The sequence below is a fragment of the Sus scrofa genome, chromosome 2 (assembly GCF_000003025.6).
Source record: "Sus scrofa isolate TJ Tabasco breed Duroc chromosome 2, Sscrofa11.1, whole genome shotgun sequence".
NCBI lineage: Eukaryota > Metazoa > Chordata > Mammalia > Artiodactyla > Suidae > Sus > Sus scrofa.
Genome location: NC_010444.4, coordinates 11,926,536 through 11,949,214, shown reverse-complemented (window position 1 = coordinate 11,949,214; position 22,679 = coordinate 11,926,536). Strand labels below are relative to the sequence as shown.

Below are 22,679 nucleotides of genomic sequence, written 5' to 3'. Positions count from 1 at the left end.
GGGGGTGGGGGGATGCACGGAGGGTGTGGGATGGAAATCCTATACAGTTGGATTGTGATGATCATTGTACAACTATAAATGTAATAAATTCATTGAATAATAAAAAAGGAATGATCCTGTCATTCTAGACTTCTTTGAGAAATTCAAAGAAGATTCAGATTGTTTCAGCTTACTTTCTAAGATGCTAGTACAATCAGCACCACAGAAACTATGTTGAAGCATCTGATATTCCACTCACAAAACACTACCCTGGAGGAATTTGCAGAGTTGTGTCATTGTTACTGTGGCGTGACTTATCTTTCAAGTCTAAAACAGAAAGTTGTCCACAGAAATCTCACTTAATAGCAGACTATTAAGCTGCAGTCAGGGCTTCAGCCGGGAGCTGCAACCTTATCTCAAGGTTCGACTGGGGAAGGGCCAGTCTCTAAGTTCACCGACCTGACCAGAAGAATCATGAGCTATTGGTCCGAGGGTTTCAGTTCCTTCCTGGCTGTTGGCTGGAGGCCATCTCGAGTTGCTAGCCTTGTGGGCCTCTCCCATAGGGCAGTTTACTTCGTCAGAGAAAGTGATCAAAGCAAAAAAAAAAACAAAAACAAAAAAACTGTGTCAACAAGACAGAAGTCATTGTCTTAAAAGCGACATCCTCGAGTTCCCTTTGTGGCTCAATGATAATGAACTCAACTAGTATCCATAAGGACTTGAGTTCAATTCCAGGCCTCACTCAGTGGGTTAAGGATCCGGCAAGGCCATGAGCTGCAGCATAGGTTGCAGATGTGGTTTGAAGCTGGCATTGCTGTGGCTGTGGTGTAGGCCGGCAACCACAACTCCAATTCTACCCTTAGCCTGGCACCTTCCATATGCCTTGGGTGCAGCCCTAAAAAGACAAAAAAAAAAAAAATTAAAAAGTAAAAGTGACATCTTATCACTTTTGCTGTATTCTCTTCATTAGAAGCAAATCACCAAGTCCAGTCCACATGTGAGGGGACGGGATTGCACAAAAGCATGAATATCAGAGCAGAACTGACAAGTTCAAGAAGTAAATTATGAAAAAGTAGGGCCAATGAAGGAAGAAGCCAAAAAGGGTTACAAAAGGCCAAAAAAGGAGGGGGGGCTAAGGGGACTCATCAGAGGTATTTCAATGATACTGGACCCTTGAGACAAGGAGTATGACTACACCCGCTACAGAGAGGAAAGTGTTTAGCGCTTGATAGCAATGATCAGATCACTTTTAGATATTTTAAGTTGAAGGTGTGCAGTATTTCCAAGTGAGACTATCTGCGGATCTATAGTAAGAGATGAGGTTTCAAAAACAATATTGGGGGAGTTCCCTCGTGACTCAGCAGGTTAAGGATCTGGCATTGTCATTGCTGTGGCTCGGGTTCGATCCCTGGCCAGGGAACTTCCACATGCCATGAGTGCAGCCAAAAAGTAAATTAAAAAAAATAAAATGTATGTAATGTATACATGTAAGGATAACTTGATCCCCTTGCTGTACGGTGGGAAAATAAATAAATAAATAAATAAATAAATAAAATTAAAATAAAATAAAATAAAATTTAGATCTTTTCCTATAGTATTTCAACAATTAAATAAAAAAGAAATTATAAGATTTAAAAAAAAACAGGCAACCAGATTGTAGATGAGTGAAAGCATCTCTTCCTATAGTATTTCAACAGCAAATGAAAAAGAAACTATAGGAGTTCCCATTGTGGTGCAGCAGAAACAAATCCAACTAGGAACCTTGAGGTTGCAGTTTGATCCCTGGCCTCACTCAGTGGGTTAAGGATCCAGCGTTGCTGTGAGCTGTGGTGTAGGTCACAGACGCGGCTCGGATCCCACATTGCTGTAGCTGTGGTGTAGGCCGGCGGCTATAGCTCTGATTCGACCCCTAGCCTGGGAACCTCCATATGTCACGGGTGCGGCCCTAAAAAAGCAAAAAAAAAAAAAAAAAAAAACTTGTTCTATGAATGGTATCAACACATTCTTTGTCTCCTTATATGCTCTCTTTGTGTGAGGAGTTTGCTTGAAAACAAAGAGAAAATGTGCTTCCCAATCTTTATAATGAATTCAATTATGTCTGTTATTCAGACAACAAGCAAATCATCTACCTAAAGAAAAGAGAAAAGAAAGGGAATGAGCTGGAGCACAATCTCCTGGGAGTTCTGCGTATTTTCCCTGAGTTCTTGTCTCGTCAGGAGACAGACTTGTCTGTCTCCTATGAGCCTTTGAGGCAAAGACATTTATGATCTCATCACAAGATCTCTGAAGATTCATCTCCTCCCCTGCCTTAGGAGAATTTCAAAACCAAAATGTGCATGTTTGCCCACCCCTTCCCGTGCATGATCAGTGTCTTAATAACACTCAAGGGAGCTGCATCCCAGTAGGAAAGTCTGGCTACTCAGGTTCAACCATCACATCCAAATGTATTCCCTTTGGTGATCCTTCCGTTGGGCCTGGGGCTGAGAGGCTGGTATCCATGGCAGCAGCCATGGGGTATCCATGGGGCAGTGTGGTAGGACCACACAGAAGTGATTCTTGGAGCCTGCCCTTAGCCCCTGAGAATAGGAGAGAAGATACTGTACCAACCAACCATCAGATGCATGTCTACCTTAAAGGGGACTATTCCTGGACAATCACTCCTAAGGTCAGTGTCTGCCACCCAACGGCCAGCACTACTTCCTGGGTAGGGACTGGAGGTTGGGAGCTTTAAGTGAGGTCATTCGGTGACATTGGGGCTCTTTGGTGCGTGCTGGTGTGTCCGACTGCCTGTCTGTGCATGTGTGTCCGTGCGGCTTGATTATGGATTTCAGAAATATTTTCAGTGTTTGTCACCCTCCTGAGAGGTGGAGGATAATGTCTATTCAAGCGAAGAACTTGAGAGATGCACAGCAGAATAACGGGTTCTTCAGTATTAAGAAGGGGACTTGAAGAGCATAGACAGGAGGTCAGCTGGTTAGGCGGGAAGGGACAATGCACACTGGGTGGAAAAGAGGGTTGTGTTTTCCCTCGAGTTGGGCCCTCCATGAATTTCAAGAAGCCTCGTTTATTAGAATGGTTTGCCTGGGCATTTTTCTAAGAATTTCTTAGGATCTTGAGCTCGTTCTTGCCAAAAGCAAAATATATGTAAACACAGTTCTCTGTTTTCTTCTTTCCTGTTGCAAACAGGCACCCATTCAAAAGGATTCCTAGTTACCCTCCCACCCTCCAACTTTACTTTCTTAGTGGCGCGTACATCTCATGCTCACCATTCTCAGCATGTTTCAGTTGTATAGGTGATACGATTACGTTCACAGCTAATTTCTGCACAGAACCTCCCGTGTTTGGGATTCAGGGCTCAGTCTCTTAACCACTATGATAAATCGCCCCTGGAAATTCTTGTTCTAAAACGTTTTTCTTGCCACCACCCATCAGCCATCAGTTAAATATCAAGAAACAACTGAGCAAGTTGCCTAGTGGTTCAGAGGGTTACGGATCTGGTATTGTCACTGTTGTGGCTCTGGCTACTCCTGTGGCAAGGGTTCCATCCCTGGCCTGGGAACGTCCACTACCATAGGTGTGTCCCCTACCCACCCCCAGAAAAGTTGAGGGTTTTAGTTAATTGAGATGCAACTGGCTTGGTAAAGCAATAGACAGAACACAGTCTTAGACTAGACACAAGGAAATTGAGGGCAACATTATTTAAAACATAATGAACTATAATAGGAAGAAATAGAAAAAAGGATATAGTAAATAGATGATAGATGGATAGATAACCAAATCGCTTTGCCATGCACCTGAAACTAACAGAATAGTGTAAATCAACTACACTTCAATTTTTTTAAGTTTTAATATATGTTCAAAAAAAGCTCCAAAATTCTAGAAATCTCCTAGATCAATGGATCCAATATTAATATCAATATTAATATTGTGCAGATCTTGCCTGCTTGCAAAGGGGCTTGAGGCAGTGAATTCTTCCATTTCCCTGATGAAAAGACTGACTACCCAGAAGTTTAGATGCCTTTAAAGAATTTTCTGTTGTCCCACGAAGACATCAAAGCTCATACCTCCCAAGCTGGTGTCTCTTCTCTGTGCCACAATACTTCCCACCGCAGTTCAAAAGTTTGTTTTAATCCTCTGTGTGTTATCTAAAAAATAGCATGTGTTCTGATCACTTCACTTTTGAAATCTTCTTAAAAAAATATTTACTCAAAAAAAAAAAAAAACTGACCCTTTTAAAAATGGAGGGTATTTGAAGAGGATGAAATCCTGTGGAGTTATCTGTGGATTCATAGATGGCTGGGAGTGAGCCAAGAAAATTAGCTTTGTGTTGCTTGGGCTTCAAAGGAAAGGGCACGGAGGGAAAGTTAGTGATGTCTGCTTGGAGGAGGAAATGAGACGGAAAGTGGGTGGCCTCCAGGGACCCCAGGAGTTAACAGCAGGATGAGAGGTTGGCTTCAATACAGACAGAACGTGGAGGCAAGGAGTAGAAAGAAGGGTCAGAGCTGAACACAGCCTGATGTTACTGAAACCTAGGGAAAGGGCTGAGCTCCACTCCAATCTGGCCCCAAAGAAAAGTGAAAAATTGCAGAGTCCATCAATGTCCATGCATTTCCGTGGGTTGTGCCTTCGGGCTGGCGGTTATGGAAGGTGGGCGGCTGGGAGACATTCACCCCCCTCCTTCCTGATGATCTCATTCAAAGGAATGGCTCTCGGTCCTTGAGAGAGACACTTGTGAATTGCAGGAGTTGCATATTCACAACTGCAAGGCCCTTCCAATAAATTCTCGAAGCAAGGGAGGTCAGTGGCCCATCTCAGGTGCCGGCCGCCACAGACAGTAAATTGTCCTGGCAGCTCTGTGCTTCCCAGGCAGGCACTTGCATGGGGAGAGGGGGTGATATTGGGGGCATGCTAAGGACTCAGCATATTACAGTCTGGTGGTCTCTCAGTGCAGGCTTGGACGGAGTTAGGGGCTGAGATTCTGCAAGTTCTCAGGGGCACAACTTTTTGGGATGACGGAGGCATTCCTTATCCTAGTTGTGGAGACGGTTTCATGGCTGTACATATATGTCAAAGTTCCTCAAATTGTACCTTGAAATGTGTGCAGTTCACTGTATGCAAACAAAGCTGATTTTTTTTTAAAAGCAGCAAAGGGCAATTTTGTTGTAGGCAGTTGGCAAAATCACCATAGCCAGGTCCTTGTTGACACACAAAGTGGTAGTTAGGTATAGTTGTTTTCCTTAAAACAGGGTGGGAAACAGGAGAAGAGCATCAAATTGGGATGTAGCGGAAATGAGGCTTTATAAGGGTTTTTTTTAAGTGCTCCTTTGCAAAATAGAAATGTTTTAAATTGTGTCATCCTTTGGTATATGATTTTTTGAAGTAATAGATTTTATTTCTTCGCACAATTTTAGATGTACAGGAAAATTAGAAAGAAGTTCCCACTGTGGGCACAGTGGGTTAAGGATCCAGCGTTGCCTCAGCTATGACCTTGTCCCTGGCCTGGGAATTTCCATATGCCGTGGGTGCAGCCAAAAAAGGAAAAATAAAAAGAAAAGTTAGAAAGCAGCTTCAGAGAGCCCGTTTACCCCCTCTCCCCTCCACCACTGCAGTTTCCCCTATTATTAATGTCTTGCATTCGTGTGCTGCATTAGTTAACACCGATGAACCAAGAGTGATACATTATTATTAACTGAAGTTCATGGTTTGCATGAGGGCTCACACTTCCCGCTTTACATTCCAGGGGTTTTGACAAACACATGATGTCATGTATCCACAATTTGAGTATCACACAGAATAGTTTCAGGGTCCTAAAAATCCCATGCGTCTCAGATTTCAAAACCCATCTTGTGGTTACCATACGTGACATTGTTGGGGGGAGGAAAGAATTGAGAGGGTGGGAATAACACTCACCCTGAATAACATAGCTGATTGACAAGAATCCACTGTACAGCACAGAAGATCTACTCAGTCATGGGGGAAAAAATGTCTATATTTATATGTACGACTGATTCGTTTTGCTGTACCCCTGAAACTAATACAACATGTAAATCAACTAACACGCTAATAAAATTTTTTTTAAAAAAATCCCCTATGGGAGTTTCCATTGTGGCTCAGAAGAAACGAACCAAATCAGTAACCATGAGGATGTGGGTTCCATCTCTGGCCTCGCTCAGTGGGTTAAAGATCCAGCGTTGCCATGAGCTATGGTGTAGGTCACAGACATGGCTCAGGTCTGGCTTGCTGTGGCTGTGGTATAGGCCAGCGGCTGTAGCTCTGATTAGACCCCTAGCCAGGGAACCTCCATCTGTCACCTCATCATCCCTCCCCACCTCCACAGCCCAGCCCCTAGAAACCATTTATCTTTTTACTACAGTTTTACCTTTTCCAGAAAAAAACAGTTGGAATCATATGATATGTACCTTTTCAGACTGACTTCTTTCACTCAATAATATGACTAAATTTCCTCCATGTCTTTTCCTGGCTTGATAGCTCCTTTCCTTTCTTTTGCTGAATAATATTCCAGAGAATGGAACATATCTGCTTTTCAAATGCTAGAGGTGATCATAGTTGCAATTATTTCAAAGAATTACATTTTATAAGAAAAGTATAGGAGTTCCCGTCGTGGCACAGTGGTTAACGAATCCAACTAGGAACCATGAGATTGCAGGTTTGATCCCTGGCCTCGCTCAGTGGGTTAAGGATCCGGCATTGCTGTGAGCTGTGGTGTAGGTCACAGACATGGCTAGGATCCCGAGTTGCTGTGGCTGTGGTGTAGGCCGGCAGCTACAGCTCCAATTAGACCCCTAGCCTGGGAACCTCCACATGCCGTGGGTGTGGCCCTAGAAAAGACAAAAAAAGAAAAAAGAAAAGCATAGGAGTGCATTTTTAGTCATCGTTTTTCAAATAACATATATGAAAGACTGGCTCTGCAAAATGTCATTGTGCTATGCACAGGGGAAATGTGGTCTGAAATGAACTCAGGTTGAATAAATTAAACAAGCCTCTTCAAGCTTCACAATCCTATGAACCAAACATGATTAGACCCATTTTTACTGCCGATGCGCTGAGGCTTGGAGTCTCTGTCAATGAAGTGACAGAGTCTATATTCCAGTTCAGTTCTGCTGATACTCACTATCTTGGCTCTTTGCACAAAACTGAAGCCTTTACAAATGCGAAGGGAGAGAGGGTGATATACAAACGCAAGTGATGAAAGGGATGGAGTCCAGGAAAGGAAAACCATTTGTCCAGTGGCCTGAATGATGACGTTTTTACCAAGAGCATCCTGGGGGGCAGGGATTATAGCTATCATTGCCAAGTCCCAATCTTGGGCCATAGAAGTATGAGGAAAACAAGAAACCAAGAGAAGGAAGATAGAGTTCCCACTGAGGCACAGTGGGTAAGAATCCGACTGCCGTGGCTCTGGTCACTACAGAGCTGAGGGTTTGATCCCTGGCCCAGTACAGTGGATTAAGGATCTGGCTGCGGTGTAAACTGCAGCTGATTCCATCCCTGGCGGGAGATCTTTCATATCCACCACTCCCCCCCAAAAAATAAAAAGACCGAAGGGAGTTCCCGCTATGGCTCAGTGGAAACAAATCTGACTACTATCCATGAGGATGCAGGTTTGATCCCTGGCCTTGATCCTGCAAAGCATCCTGCGATGCCATGAGCTGTGGTGTAGGTCGCAGGCGAAGCTCAGATTCTGCGTTGCTGTAGTGTAGGCCAGCGGCTACGGTTCTGATTCAACTCCTAGCCTGGGAACCTCCATATGGCCCAGGTGCAGCCCTCAAAAGACAAAAACTGAAAAAAAGAAAAGGAAAAAGAATCAATGATATACTCCAATTGTCTTAGCTGCTGCAAAGCTGTTTGTCCTAAGGGAAAACTGTTTTTCTGGACTTAATGCTAATTATCTGGTATCATGAAAATCTGTCCAGACTATGCCAAGCACATCGTCTGCTATCGAAGAGGAGGACAGAAGAAACTCTAAGCCTCCATTAGAGCTGCAGACTGTTTTCTATTTTTCCCCTGTGTGTGTTTCCTACTTCCTCATAATTAGATGCACAAGTGTTGTCGAAAAGAGAAAACAGAAACAAGAAAAAAATGAGTCTCTTCACTTCTCAGTGTATCTGGTGACTTTTTAAGAGGGATGTAGAACATATAAAGTTATGAGACTAAACTTTTTTTTTCTTTTTTTGCTTTTTAGAGCCTCACCCAAGGCATATATAAGTTCCCGTCTAGGGGTCTGGCCGAATCGGAGCTACAGCACAGCCACAGCCACATGGAATCTGAGCGGCATCTGCAACCTGTATCACAGCTCACGGCAACCCCAGATCCCTGACCCACTGATTGAGGTCAGGGTTGAACCCTCACCCTCATGGATACTAGTTGGAGTCGTTTTTTGCTGCACCACAACAGGAACTCCAGAGACTGTAAACTTTTTTTAAGAATTTAATAATGTACTAATTTAGGTGCTGCAATGAATTACACCCTTTTGTTTGCTCTGAGAAAACTCAAAAAACACCATCTCCTGAGGAGAGCTTACTGAATTTTAGGCATCCCCACCCAAAAAGAAAATAACCATAAAAATAATCCCCAAGGCAGCTCCATCATTTAACTCATACACCTTTTGCTCTTAATGTTGTGTTTTCTACATTCTATTTTCTGTTTTCCCCTCCCCAGCAACTGAAGAAGAAGAAACATGATGCAATGGAGCAGGAAAATTACACAGAGTGAAAGAATTTATTTTTCAAGGACTGACCCAGTCCCGAGAGCTGAGCTTGGTCTTGCTCCTGCTGTTAGCTTCGGTGTACACAGCCACCGTGCTGGGAAACCTCCTCATCATGGTCACGGTGACCTGGGAGTCTCGCCTGCACACCCCCATGTACTTCCTGCTCCGCAACCTCTCCGTCTTGGACATCTGCTTCTCCTCCATCACTGCCCCCAAGGTCCTGGTAGACCTTCTTTCCAGGAGAAAGACCATCTCCTTCAACGGCTGCATCACACAGATGTTCTTCTTCCACCTCCTCGGTGGGGCAGATATTTTCTCTCTCTCCGTGATGGCCTTCGATCGCTACGTGGCCATCTCCAAGCCCCTGCACTATGTGACCGTCATGAGCAGGGGCTGGTGCACTGCCCTCATTGTGGCCTCCTGGCTGGGGGGCTTTGTCCACTCCGTCGTGCAGATCTCCCTGCTGCTCCCACTCCCCTTCTGTGGACCCAACGTTGTGGATGGCTTCTACTGTGATGTCCCCCAGGTCCTCAAACTCGCCTGCACTGACACCTTTGCCCTTGAGGTCTTGATGATTTCCAACAATGGCTTGATCTCTACACTGTGGTTCCTCTTCCTCCTGGTGTCCTACACAGTCATCTTGACGATGCTGAGGTCTCACTCGGTGAGGGCAGAAAGAAAGCCATCTCCACCTGCACCGCCCACATCACCGTGGTGACCCTGCACTTCGTACCCTGCATCTACGTCTACGCCCGGCCCTTCACCGCCCTCCCCATGGACAGAGCTGTCTCCATCACCTTCACTGTCATCATCCCTGTCCTGAACCCCATGATCTACACCCTGAGGAACCAGGAGATGAAGTCAGCCATGAGGAGACTGAAGAGGAGGCTTGGACCGTCCCAAAAGGAATAGACGGCGTGGAGCTCCCACTGCGGCACAATGGGATCGGCAGCCTCTTGCAAGCGCTGGGACGCAAGTTCAATCCCCGGCCGGCACAGTGGAGTAAAGATCCTGTGTTGCTGCAGCTGTGGCTTAAGTCGTGACTGCTGTTCGGATCTGATCCCTGGCCCAGAAGCTCCACATGCCGCAGGGTGGCCAAAAATGAAAAAAAAGGGGGAAGGGGCAGGAATAGACACCTTGAAGCAGATTAGAAGAATCAGAACCAAAAAGTATTTTCTTACAACACAATAGAAGATCCCAATCAATAGACCATTTTTTCTTTCCTTTTTTTTTTTTTTTTCTTGGTCTTTTTGCCTTTTTCTAGGGCTGCTCCTGCGGCACATGGAGGTTCCCAGGCTAGGGGTCGAATCGGAGCTGTAGCCACTGGCCTACGCCAGAGCCACAGTAATGCAGGATCTGAGCGGCGTCTGCAATCTTCACCTCAGGTCACAGCAACGCCGGGTCTCAACCCACTGAGCAAGGCCAGGATTGAACCCACAACCTCATGGTTCCTAGTCAGATTTGTTAACCACTGTGCCACAATGGGAACTCATCAACAAGCCATCTTGAAGCCAGAGTTTTCCCTTTGCTCTGCAGCCCTCTAAGGAGGATGGTCTGGGGGGTTCCCTGGTGACCTAGCAGTTAAGGAGTTGATATTGTCACTGCTTCGGCTTGGGTTCAATCCCTGGCCCAGGAACTTCAAAAAAAAAGGTGATCTGAAACATTTATTTCTATGAGATTTTCTCTCTTTTTTCAAGCTTTTTTTTTTTAATTACTTAATGATTTCTTTTTTTTTTTTTTTTTTTTTTTTTTTTTTGGTCTTTCTAGGGCCGCACCCGCATCATATGGAGGTTCCCAGGTAGGGGTCTAATGGGAGCTGTAGCCGATGGGATCCTGCAGCAATGCGGGATCCTAGCCACATCTGCAACCTACACCACAGCTCACAGTAACGCCAGATCTTAACCCACTGAGAGAGGCCAGGGATCGAACCTTCAACCTCATCATAGTTCCTAGTCAGATCTGTTTCCAACCTCATAGTTCCTAGTAGATTCAACCCCTCAATGATTTATTACATATAAGATTTTCTCATGATGAGCTTGTCAGCAAACCCTTCAACTGTCAGCTCTTAATAGGACATAAATCTGCTATCACCCAAACACCTCGTTTTACAAGTGAGGAAGTAACGTTGGAGGGAAAATACCTCTAGTTCTTGAGTTGTGTCTGTGCCCCGTGTAGCCTAAGCAATAATTAGTAAAATGATCTCCAAGGGCCAGAATCCAGCTATAATATCCAGCTGCCTCTGTGTGGAAACGTTCCATGGCTCACCTTGGAGGATCTGAGTTAAGTTTTTCTATGGAAATGTCGAGGTTTCCCTTGCAGCAGCTGCGATAAGTTTCAGGTCTGATCAAAGATTTCATAGCTAACAAATGGCCAAGGCCACCTAGATCTGTGTTATCTAATAAGCTAAATGCATGTCTTGACAACTCCTCAGACAGGATTTGATGGCATCTGAAACAAGGGGTCTATAAACATTCCTCTAAGGAGTTCACGTTGTGGCTCAGTGGTTAACGAATCTGACTAGGAACCATGAGGTTGTGGATTCAATCCCTGGCCTTGCTCAGTGGGTTAAGGATCCGGTGTTGCCGGGAGCTGTGGTGTAGGTTGCAGACGTGGCTTGGATCTGGCTTTGCTGTGGTGTAGGCTCCGATTAGACCCCTACCCTGGGAACCTCTGTAGGCCATGGGTGCAGCCCTAAAAGGACAGAAAAAAAAAAAATTTATCCTGTATTGTAGTGTTATGAAAAGTACTGGGTTGTCCTTATATGACCAAGGAGTACATATGGTAAGGCTTAGTTTCCCTCTAAGAATTTCAACATCATCTTCCAGCCACTCATTTCTCTGCAGCCCTCCGGGGAGAAAGACACCCTATCGTGTCTGCGGACACCCTATCTTGTCTGCATTGCTAGAAGGTGCCTGAGTTGCACATCCACAAGAAGGAACAGGCTTAAGGTTAAACTGACTTTCCATTATTTAGGGACCAATTGTCTGGAGTACCAATCAGCCCATTCTAAATTCCTCCTCATTCTTCATTCTAGCATTTTCTTTTTTTTTTTTTTTGTCTTTTGTCTTTTTGTCTGTTGTTGTTGTTGTTGCTGTTGTTGCTATTTCTTGGGCCGATCCCGCGGCATATGGAGGTTCCCAGGCCAGGGGTTGAATCGGAGCTGTAACCACCGGCCTACGCCAGAGCCACAGCAACTCGGGATCCGAGCCACGTCTGCAACCTACACCACAGCTCACGGCAACGCCGGATCGTTAACCCACTGAGCAAGGGCAGGGACCGAACCCACAACCTCATGGTTCCTAGTCGGATTTGTTAACCACTGCGCCACGACGGGAACTCCTAGCATTTTCTTTAAAGCCCCTTATTAAGAGCATAGAAAACAATCATAAATTCCAGTTGGTCTCCTGACAACCTGTTATTTGATCAAGTAAATAGATGAACAGAGTAGTCAGCTAGAATTTGAGGGACTTATATAAGGGAAGTAAAGCATCCTTTACAGAGTGTGATTCACAAATGAGAGAAACTTGGCCCTGGGAGTTCCCGTTGTGGCTCAGAAGTAATGAACCCGACTAGGAACCATGAGGATACAGGTCCCATCCCTGGCCTCGCTCAATGGATTAAGGATCCTGCCATGAGCTGTGATGTAAGTCGAAAACACAGCTCAGGTCCCACATTCCACATTGCTGTGGCTGCGGTGTGACCAGCAGCTGCAGCTCCAATTAGACACCCGCCCCGGGAACCTCCGTGTGCTGCAGGTGCAGCCCTAAAAAGCAAAAAAAAAAAAGTGGTGGGGGGGGACTTGGTCCCAAATCCAACCCATCCCAACAAGCTCTATTGCTGCCTACTCTTGTTCCCTTGGTGTTGGCCTGAAATTCCTGCTCTGGGGATAATTCATAAATTAGACATGGCTCATGGGGTTCAAGCTAGGTACAGTGAAACCACTGCAGAAGTTATATACATCTCTGGAAAGCCACAGCCATCTGGTGGTGGTGATGGTGGGGGAGGTATCTCTAAGCCCATTCTCAGTAGCATCTCCTTAGGAGTTAATTTCCGAGGGTCTACTGGACGAGGCAAAGGGGGTCATCCCAGAGTGGAAGAGATGTGGAACTGGAAAGCTGCAGAGGGTGCCTGCGAGGGGGATAAGTTCAAGCCCTCAGAGTCAAAATTCTCAGGTACAGAAGGATAGGCCATTCAGCAAGGTGGCTGGGGCAGCGTAAAGCAGACACCACTGACAAAATTCACAGTTGCTCATTTCTGATCCTGGACTCAGGGTGCTTTCTTAAAGCTGGAAGGTCTTTTTTAAAAAAATCTATGTTTGCTGTAAACCAACTATAATGGAAAAAATAAAAATCATTAAAAAAAAAAAACTCCACAAAAAAAAAAAAATCTACATTTGCTTCACTAAGATGGTTGTGACTTCTGGCCTAGAATTAAAATCACTCACCACACTTCTAACTTCAGGCTTGAATTTTCAACCTAATTACCTGTGTAGCAAAAGTGTCAAGAACAATTCAAATCCCTTGAACCAAAGCATACAGAATCACATTCGGCCGTAACCAGTATGTTCCTTTATCAACACTAGCTGATGTTTTCTTCCTCATAAATCATTTTTTATTACCAAAAAAAACCCACACCACCTTCCCTTCTTTATACAGTTTTTTAGCTTTTAGTCTTTACTTTCTAGAGGCAACTATTGAATTGAGGTTTCACAAGAGAATACTTCCAGAAAAAAAAAAAATGTGTGTTCTGTGTGTATATATAACTGTGTATGTGTGTGTTTATGTATAGACTGATCAACATGAGAAAAAATACATAGCACACAATTTTAAAACACACTCGTGTACATACACTTTTTACTTTGAGACTATCCAGGACACACACACAAACACACACTTACTTTTAAGAGACAATTGATTATTGGGCTCCTAATAGATTATAGTAATTTGGAAGCAAGCAGTCCCATGAAAATGTTCTCTTTCAATATCATGAGACCGTGTTGCTTGACAACAATATTTTAACATATGGATTTTAAAACAATATGTGTTTGGGTCAAATTCTTCAACATCTCGTCTCTTGGGAAGCTGTTATTTCTAAAGAACCTCCTTGAAAGAGCAGTGTCTACAGAGCCAAATGGTTCATGATGTTTTCCTACCACTAGAGGGAGCCATTCCTTTGCATGCGTCTCCCCTTGGCAGAGGTCGAAGAATTTTAACTGAGATTTTTATTTCCAGACACTAAGCTTCAAAACCCATGTCCACTGGGGGGGAGAAAAGCCAACCTAAAATCTGAGAATTACATTTTATTCAGGGGACTTACTGAGGACTTTCCTGGAATATAGCTGTTTAGATACCTCTGAGGGACTGCTGCAAAGAGGTAAGAGAGGAGCCAGGATCTATGGGAGTTTTGCCAAAAAAAGAAAAAAATAAGCAGTAGAACATCAAAAGAGTACCGCTAATTAAAGAAACAGACATCTCAAGTTAAGGAAATTAGCACTTTTCTATGTATGGGGAGATGCATACACAGGGAAGAGTCTGGGCTCACTGATCATTCCTTTGAGGTCCACCTTATCTAGGGCCGGTACTCTGTTTAGCAGCCTTTCTAAATAGCTTCAGGGTGCACAGTCCAGGGTGCTGCAATGGCTATTAGCTTGATGACCACAACATTCTTTGTTTACTGAAAGGGCAGGAGATATTCTTTATCCACCCCCCTATCACATTCATTTTCTCTCCTCAAAATTTCAATCCAGAGTTCCCATTGTGGCTCAGCGGAAACGAATCTGACTAGGAACTACGAGGTTGCTGGTTCTATCCCTGGCCTCGATCAGTGGGTTAAGGATCCGGCGTTGCCATCAGCTGTGGTGTTGGTCACAGATGAGGCTCCATCTGGCATTGCTGTGACTCTGGTGGTGTAGGCTGGCAGCTACAGCTCTGATCAGACCCCTAGCCTGGGAACCTCCATATGCCACGGGTGTGGCCCTAAAAAGAAAAAAAAAAAAAAAGATTTCAGTCTTTTTCTTAAGGAGTGGGAATATCTGCACACATGAACTCACACAGATCAAGAGGAGCAGCTCTATAAACATTTCCCTTGGGTCCACAGTCCACAGTTCAGAGTTGGAAGCCTCTGCTAGAGTACCCTCTATGCTACCTGGCCAAGGGTCCCCAAACCTCAGAGGGCATAAGAACCACATAGCAGAGTTCCTGCTCTGGTGCAGTGGGTTAAGGATCTGGCATTGCCATAGCTGTGCTGTCGGTCACAGCTGCGGCTCAGATTCAATCCCTGGCCAACCTTAGGTTGGGTGCGGCCATAAAAAAAGAAAGGGGTGAGGTACCACCTACCCAGATCTTCTTATATATTACAAAAGAAATTGTTTTCCTTGCATTTTTAAACACAATGGGATAGAGACCTCTTCTCTAAGGGTTTGATATTCTGTGATTTAGATATTTCCCTCTTATATTATGCAACTATCCCCCTTATATTATGCAACTATCCCCCAAGAAATGGAGAGAGCCTCCAAAAAATTATTCACCAAATTATGATTATGTAGGAGTTCCCACTGTGGCTCAGAGGTAATGAACAAGGGTTTGGTCCTGGCCTTGCTCAGTGGCTTAAGGATCTGGCGTTGCCATCAACTGTGGCATAGGTTGCAGACGTGGTTCGGATCTGGCATTGCTGTGGCAGTGGTGCAGGCCAGCAGCTGCAGCCCGACTCAACCCTTAGCCTGGGAACATCCATATGCTGCAGATGCGCCCCCACCCCCCAAAAAAGGCAAAAAAATTATGTTTGTGTAAAACTGTTATTGATCTCAATCTGAAATCCAATTCCTACTTCATTCCATTATTTATTCAACAAGTACTTATTTATTTGTATATTTATGTATTTACTTATTTTTTTTAATCGAGAGCCTGTGATATGCTATAAATTCTACTTTTGTTTGTTTATTGAAGTACAATTTATATACAGTAAAGCCCACTCTTTTAAGGTATATAGTTTTGGGTTTTGGGTTGTTTTGTTTTTGTTTGTTTGGTTTTGGTTTTGTTTTGTCTGCAGCTGCCAGCCTACACCACAGCTCATGGCAACGTAGGATCCCCGACCCACTGAGCAAGGCCGGGGATGGAACCCACGTCCTCATGGATACTAGTCTGTGTCCATGTTACTGCTGAGCCATGACAGGAACTTCCAAGGTATTTAGTTCTATGAGATTTGACAAACACACAGTCATACAACGGCAACCACCATTATTATCAGGATACATAATGCCTCCATCACACCACTTTGCAGCAAATACTTTCCCCCCACACTAGCCTCTTCATCTGCAAGCAAGCAATGTCCTCAGCTATGTGAGATCTTGGGACATTATATGAAACCCTACTCAGGCTTCCAGAATGGAATCACTAATCTGTCTTCTGTCTTTTGTAGTTTTCCCTTTTCCAGAAAGTCATATAAATGCAATCATATAACATATGGCCTTTGTACATGGCTTATTTCACTTAGCACAACACTTTTGAAATCAACCCATGTTGTTGCATATACCAGAAATTCAGGAGTTCCCGCTGTGGCGCGGTGGGTTAATGACCCTGATTGTCTCTGTGGAGGTGCCTGATCAATCACTGGCCTGATGCAGCAGGTTAAGGATCCAGCATTGCTGTAGCTATGGCATAGGTCACAGCTATGGCTCAGATTCCATCCCAGGCCCAGGAATTTCCATATGCCACAGGGGAAGCCAAAAAAAAAAAAAAATTAAAAAGAAAGAAAGTCATTCCTTTCTCACAGTTATGGAGGCTGGGGAGTCCAAGATTAAGTCTGGTGAGAGCCCACTTCCTGGGTCATAGATGGCAGTCTTCTTGCTGTGGCCTCACCCGGCAGAAGAGGAAAGGGATCTGTCTGGGTCCTCTTCTATACGGGCCCGAATCTTGTTATAGGGGCTTCGCCCTGATAACCGAATCACCTCCCAAATGCCCCACCTCCAAACACTAACACATTTGGGGTTAGGATTCAACATACAAGTTTGGAGGGGACACACCCAAAGCACCCAGGTATGGCACCCAGGTATAGAAATGCCAACTGGACCAAAGATAAACAGAAAATTTTTACGAAGTAATAATCAGGAGAAAGTATAGCATAATTTTTGGAATGTGATCTCAGAATAGGGAAGAATTTTTTTAGGCAAGAAATTTTATAATCTCTCCCCTCCCCAAAAAAATTATTATAAAGGGAGTTCCCTTCGTGGCGCAGTGGTTTGGCGCAGTGGTTAACGAATCCAACTAGGAACCATGAGGTTGAGGGTTCGATCCCTGCCCTTGCTCAGTGGGTTAAGGATCGGCGTTGCCATGAGCTGTGGTGTAGGTTGCAGACGCGGCTCGGATCCCGCGTTGCTGTGGCTCTGGCGTAGGCTGGTGGCTACAGCTCCGATTCGACCCCTAGCCTGGGAACCTCCATATGCCGAGGGAGCGGCCCAAAGAAATAGCAAAAAGACAATCAATCAATCAATCAATAAAATTATTTTAAAAATAAACAATAAATTATTATAAGGATGATGAATGGGACTACATTAAAAGTTTTAAATTTCTTATAAGGCCGCCAGTTTGGTCACCTCACTGAGGATGTATGACAGTGTCCAGACTGTGAATAAAGACAGGAAAGAGAATTTATATACTCTTACGAAAAACATGTACATGCTTTTGAATATCATACTCAAACTTCCCAGTTCGAACTTCATGTTTTCATGAAGATAGTTAGTAGTGAATTTTAGGAATTATATCTAACCAATCCCCCAAGTTTAAGCAAGTTCAAAGAATACCATCAGTCATGATAATGCCTAGTGCCATTATGAACTTTTAAAGCTCTATTTGTTTTATATCTTGCTATAATAAATGTTTTGCATTCATCTGTTTTTTTAAAAAAAGTTTTGTTTCTACATTGCACAAAATATCAAAAATAAAATTAAAAGGCAAGTGAAAAGTGGGGGAAATGTATTAGCAAAACATATCCTAAGTCTAAATCTATAGGGTATCTGAAAAATCAATATGAAAATATTAACAAAATAATAGAAAATTGAAGAAAAGAAGGGATCAGATAGTATGAAGGAAGAAAGAGGGAAGCGGGAAAAGTTTTTAAGCATACGAAAAAATAGCCACACTTACCCAAAAAATATTCTTGACTCTCAGACAAGCAAAGATCCAAAAGCTCATTAATATTTCCCATCTGAGAGAGAGAAGCAAGTTGCTCTTATCTTGGTATAAGCTCTTTGGAGATGAAAGCAGTAACGTTTATGGGGATGTAACACACAAGCCCAGTGATTCTTCTAAGACAAAAGGGCAAGCTCCAGCTTGCCTGAGATGGTATCTCAAATGGGTTAGATGATCATGACGATTGAAGATTTTTGCTATTATTATTTTACATACTGATCCCCTCCAAAACCAGTGAACAAGGAAATCCAATACTGTACTGTCCATTAGACTGAATACGGTTTAATTGTTCATCAAAAAGCACAGACTAAAGAAAGAATCGTGATATATTCAAACAATGAAAGGGAAAGGATGAGTGAAGGCTTATGAAGGAAATTAAAAGATTTCTAGAATATTGTCGGGGTGGGAGGTGACCTTCAGTAATTGCCTAAACTGAGTGGTGGCAGCAGCTTTTAAAGATGGCCAAGCGGGGATTGGAAGAAGCGGGGCTTGGACTTAAGAACCCGCCCAAGCACCTCGAGGTAGAATTGTGGGTTGTCAGGGGCGCGCAGGCGCAGCGGCGTGCGGTGGCCGGAGCCGGGCAGGGCCTTCTGCACTCCTTAGAGGTGCCACCAGGGGGCAGCCGTGGCAGCACATCCGTGCCGGCACCTCAGAAAGGAGCCTGCGCTTCGGGGCGCAGTGCAGAGCCCCTTAGCAACCTAAGTGTCTCCTTCCTGGCGTAAAACTCAATTTCCCGCGGCAGGCAAAAGGAATTGTGCAAATAAGCGCAAAATTGAGGTTATTTACAACCTCGTGGTTCCACTGGGGCTCGAACCCAGGACCTTCTGCGTGTAAAGCAGACGTGATAACCGCTACACTATGGAACCTCTCGCTTCACAGCCTGCCAGGATGGGGTAATAGCACACAAAGACCTTTTTTTCTTACTATGTGGAATAGGATTGAGAGTTAATGCCTGGCGATCGTGCGTGAGGAGAAACTTTCAAGCAGATTTCGGACGCTGAAGCGCAACTCCCGCCCGCACTTCTTCTAGGTGACATGGGCCCTTCCGTTTCTCCAAGAAAGAAAGCGTGGCCGGATGTGCCGGCGTGAGTGCCCCGGACAGACATCACTCCTGTCTTGATGTAAACGACGCGGAGAACGTTGGGGTATCTGGCTCTGTGGCGCAATGGATAGCGCATTGGACTTCTAGATAGATGGAGGCATTCAAAGGTTGTGGGTTCGAGTCCCACCAGAGTCGTTCTTTTTAAGTAAGAAAACACGATGCGTTCACTTTGAAGGAAGTGATTTCCGTTCTGTGTGGTGTCCTCAGCCTTGAAAGTGTTAGGAGTCCCACTCCTTGAGTTTGCTCCACCACTTTCAAGTGCCTCCAGGGTTTGTGGGGACCCAACATGCGGAAATTGACAAGATGTAGTGAGAGTTGCTGACTTTCCTCCTATCCCACCTCCGAGTTGTCCTTTCACATCCGGAATAAAAGTTTATTTAATTGCTCTACAATTTTTCTCCTGCTCAGTATTAATCAAATTGCGAAAAACAAAAAGTTTTCAAATAGCTACCAGAATGGCCGAGTGGTTAAGGCGTTGGACTTAAGATCCAATGGATTTATATCCTCGTGGGTTCGAACCCCACTTCTGGTACAAACATGTGTTTTCTTTGTTTTGTTTTTTTTCCCCAATAGTTTTAGGTGCTCAGCGTGAGTGATTAAGTGGCAATGACCTTTTAATCTGAAAGTTTATTTCAAAGAAAGTGTAGCAAAAACTTCAGAACTACTGGTTTCCAAATAAAGTGTAAACGACTGCTGAAACTACTACTTTGTAGGGAATGGGGGTGGGAGGCACGTAACTTTTTGAAATGAGTCGACAATTTTTTGAATTTCATTGAAGTATAGTCGACTTACAACAATGTGTTAATTTCTGCTGTACAGCAAAGTGACATATATATATATATTCTTTCCGATTATGGTTTACCCCAGAATATCAAATACAGTTCCCTGTGCTATATACAGTAGGACTTTTGTTTTTCCATTCTATATATAATAGTTGGCATCTATTAACCCTAAACTCCCAGTCCATCCCTCCCCCATCTCCTCTCCCCTTTGGCCACCACAAGTCTATTCTCTATGAGTCTGTTTTTTGTTTCCTGGATATGTTGATTTTTGTCGTATTTTAGATTCCACAAATAAGTGATATCATGTGGTATTCGTCTTTCTCTTTCTAACTTCACTTAGTATAACAATCTCTACGTAGTCAATAGTTATTATGTGCCAATTACCATTCTAAACACTGAGGTGGGAATGCAAATTTCTTTAAAAAAATAAAAATAAGCCAAATAGAAAATAACTGTAACAAAAAAATACAAAGTCCTTTCCTACAAGGTTTTTGCCAAGTGGCACTTGCAGGACAGAGCAACAGAGGGAAGAGATGGTTTATAAACAAGCAAATAAATTGGAGAATTTGAGATGGTGATAAGCACTGCAAAGAATTAGGTGGGGTGGCACAATAAAGTGCATAGAAATTTCTCAGGACAAACTTATTCCATTTGGTTATGGAAATCAGTCACCTTGATTGGAATTTTCTCCCATCTCTCTAACAAACAGAAACTTCCAAGGATGGAGTCTGCCCATCTTCATCCACTAAAATCCTCCCTGACCCACTGCCCTTGCTCAACTCTCCATTCAATCATCCAACAGTGGCTTTTTTTTGTTGTTTGGTTGGTTTTTTGGTTGTTTTGTTTGTTTGTTTGTTTGTTTGCCTGCACCCACAGCATACAGAAGTCCCTGGACCAGGGACCAAATCCTCACCACAGCAGTGACCTGAGTCACAGCAGGACAAAGCCAGATCCTTCACCCATTGAACCCCCCAGGAATTCCTCAACAGTTTTTGACAGCTTGCTTCGTGCCAGCCACTCACCCCGGCACTGGGGATGTACAGAAAGTTCCTGTCCTCACAGCAGAAGCATTCTTGAAGAAAGGCACACCCATTAAACATGTGTTGAAGGTGGATTGTGGTGGGCCCAGCAAGAGGGGCAGTCTCAGAGTCCCCAGGACCCAGTCCCCTCAGGAGAGGATCAAGCAGATATCTCCGGGGCAAATTCTTTAAGGATCAGCAGCAAATTCCCAAAACAAAGGAACTTAGAAAGTAGGAAGAGGAATACTACTCAGCCATAAAAAGAACGACATAATGCCATTTGCAGCAACATGGATGGAACTAGAGAATCTCATACTGAGTGAAATGAGTCAGAAAGACAAAGACAAATACCATACAATATCACTTATAACTGGAATCTAATATCCAGCACAAATGAACATCTCCTCAGAAAAGAAAATCATGGACTTGGAGAAAAGACTTGTGGCTGCCTGATGGGAGGGGGAGGGAGTGGGAGGGATCGGAGCTTGGGCTTATCAGACACAACCTAGAATAGATTTACAAGGAGATCCTGCTGAGTAGCATTGAGAACTTTGTCTAGATACTCATGTTGCAACAGAAGAATGGGTGGGGGAAAAATGTAATTGTAATGTATACATGTAAGGATAACTTGATCCCCTTGCTGTACAGTGGGAAAATAAAATAAAATAAAATAAAATAAAATAAAGTAGGAAGAGGACGGCATTTCAAGTCGGGGAACATGGGTGGGCCGGAACATAGGATGAAAAAAAAACTGTTGTTTGTTAAATAAAAGTACATGCTGCTCCAATTAGCTCTATGCTAAGCAGCCCAGTTCCACATCTTTAACACCGATTACACACAGTTTGAGACTTTTGTTCTCTGAGTTCAACTCCTGTCAATCTAGCCCTAGGAGAACAGAAAACATTTCACACTCTTCCACACTGCATTCAAAGCGGCACCTAGCAGCTCTCCTGAACCCGGAACTGTGGTAAGAAGCTGAGTTTAGGCCAAAAGCTAACTTCCCCCAGAATCGACTCCATGATACAGGCAGCTCCTTTTCAGCGGGGACTGATTTTAGCTTCTTTGGTTGAATCCAGACTTGTTCTATGATTCTTAGGGATCCACATCTTAATTAGTGACAATCGCATCTAATTCATTTGTGATTGTTCAATAGCAGTGAAGAGGAGCAAAGTTTACCGTGTCAGAATGTCTCTCCAGCAGGTGGATTATTTTGAGCTGAAAACATTCAAGGCCCAGAAGACTCAGGAAGAAACGTTGACGTTTGACCTTCCCTGCAACTGCATAAAGAATGTAGATGCAGGATCTGTTCCCAGAAGGGAAAGGAACCATCATCACGGGTAACTACAGGAAGAAGGAGGTGTGCAGAACAGGGGAGGGATCTAGCAAAGTCTCCGTGTTAAAATTCCTCTCTGTGACCCAGGGTCTCTGCATGGCCCAGCAAACATCACATTACCAAACATTTGCTTTTCCCATTTTCATGTCAATTCCCTTCTGAGGTCCCAGATGACTCACTATCCTCTTTTGGCGTTGGCTGAAGATGGTATTTGAGGTGAGGGTTTCAACCATTTTGGTGAGTTATTCAGTTTTCCCGGATGTCTCCATGTATACAGGTTATTAAACTTTTGCTTGGAAGTTCCCTGGTGGCTCAGTGGGTTAAGGATCTGGCATTATCACTGCTGTGGCTTAGGTCACTACTGTGGTGCGGGTTTGATTCCTGGCCCCAAGAACTTCCCCATGCCTTGGGCACAGCCAAAAAAAAAAAAACTGCAAAACTTTGGTGGATTTTCTCCTGTTAATTTGTTTGAGGTCTATGTAATTCTTAGACCAGTTAGAAGAACTACGAAGGATAGAGGGGGAAAGTTCTTCCTCCCTGACATCAGGAGC

General features: G+C 44.0%; 1 protein-coding gene and 3 non-coding genes across 4 annotated transcripts; 3 read left to right on the top strand and 1 right to left on the bottom strand.

Annotated features, from left to right (window-relative positions):
- On the top strand, positions 8,733–9,962 carry LOC100515186 (olfactory receptor 4D9-like). Its single transcript, XM_003122687.3, is given in 2 exon segments — positions 8,733–9,363; positions 9,366–9,962. Coding segments are annotated over 2 exon segments (798 nt in total). The 5' UTR covers positions 8,733–8,819; the 3' UTR covers positions 9,620–9,962.
- TRNAV-UAC lies at positions 18,686–18,758 on the bottom strand. The gene has a single exon. It is a non-coding gene; the product is annotated as a tRNA-Val (tRNA).
- On the top strand, positions 19,044–19,129 carry TRNAR-UCU. The gene is given in 2 exon segments: positions 19,044–19,080; positions 19,094–19,129. It is a non-coding gene; the product is annotated as a tRNA-Arg (tRNA).
- TRNAL-UAA lies at positions 19,444–19,526 on the top strand. The gene has a single exon. It is a non-coding gene; the product is annotated as a tRNA-Leu (tRNA).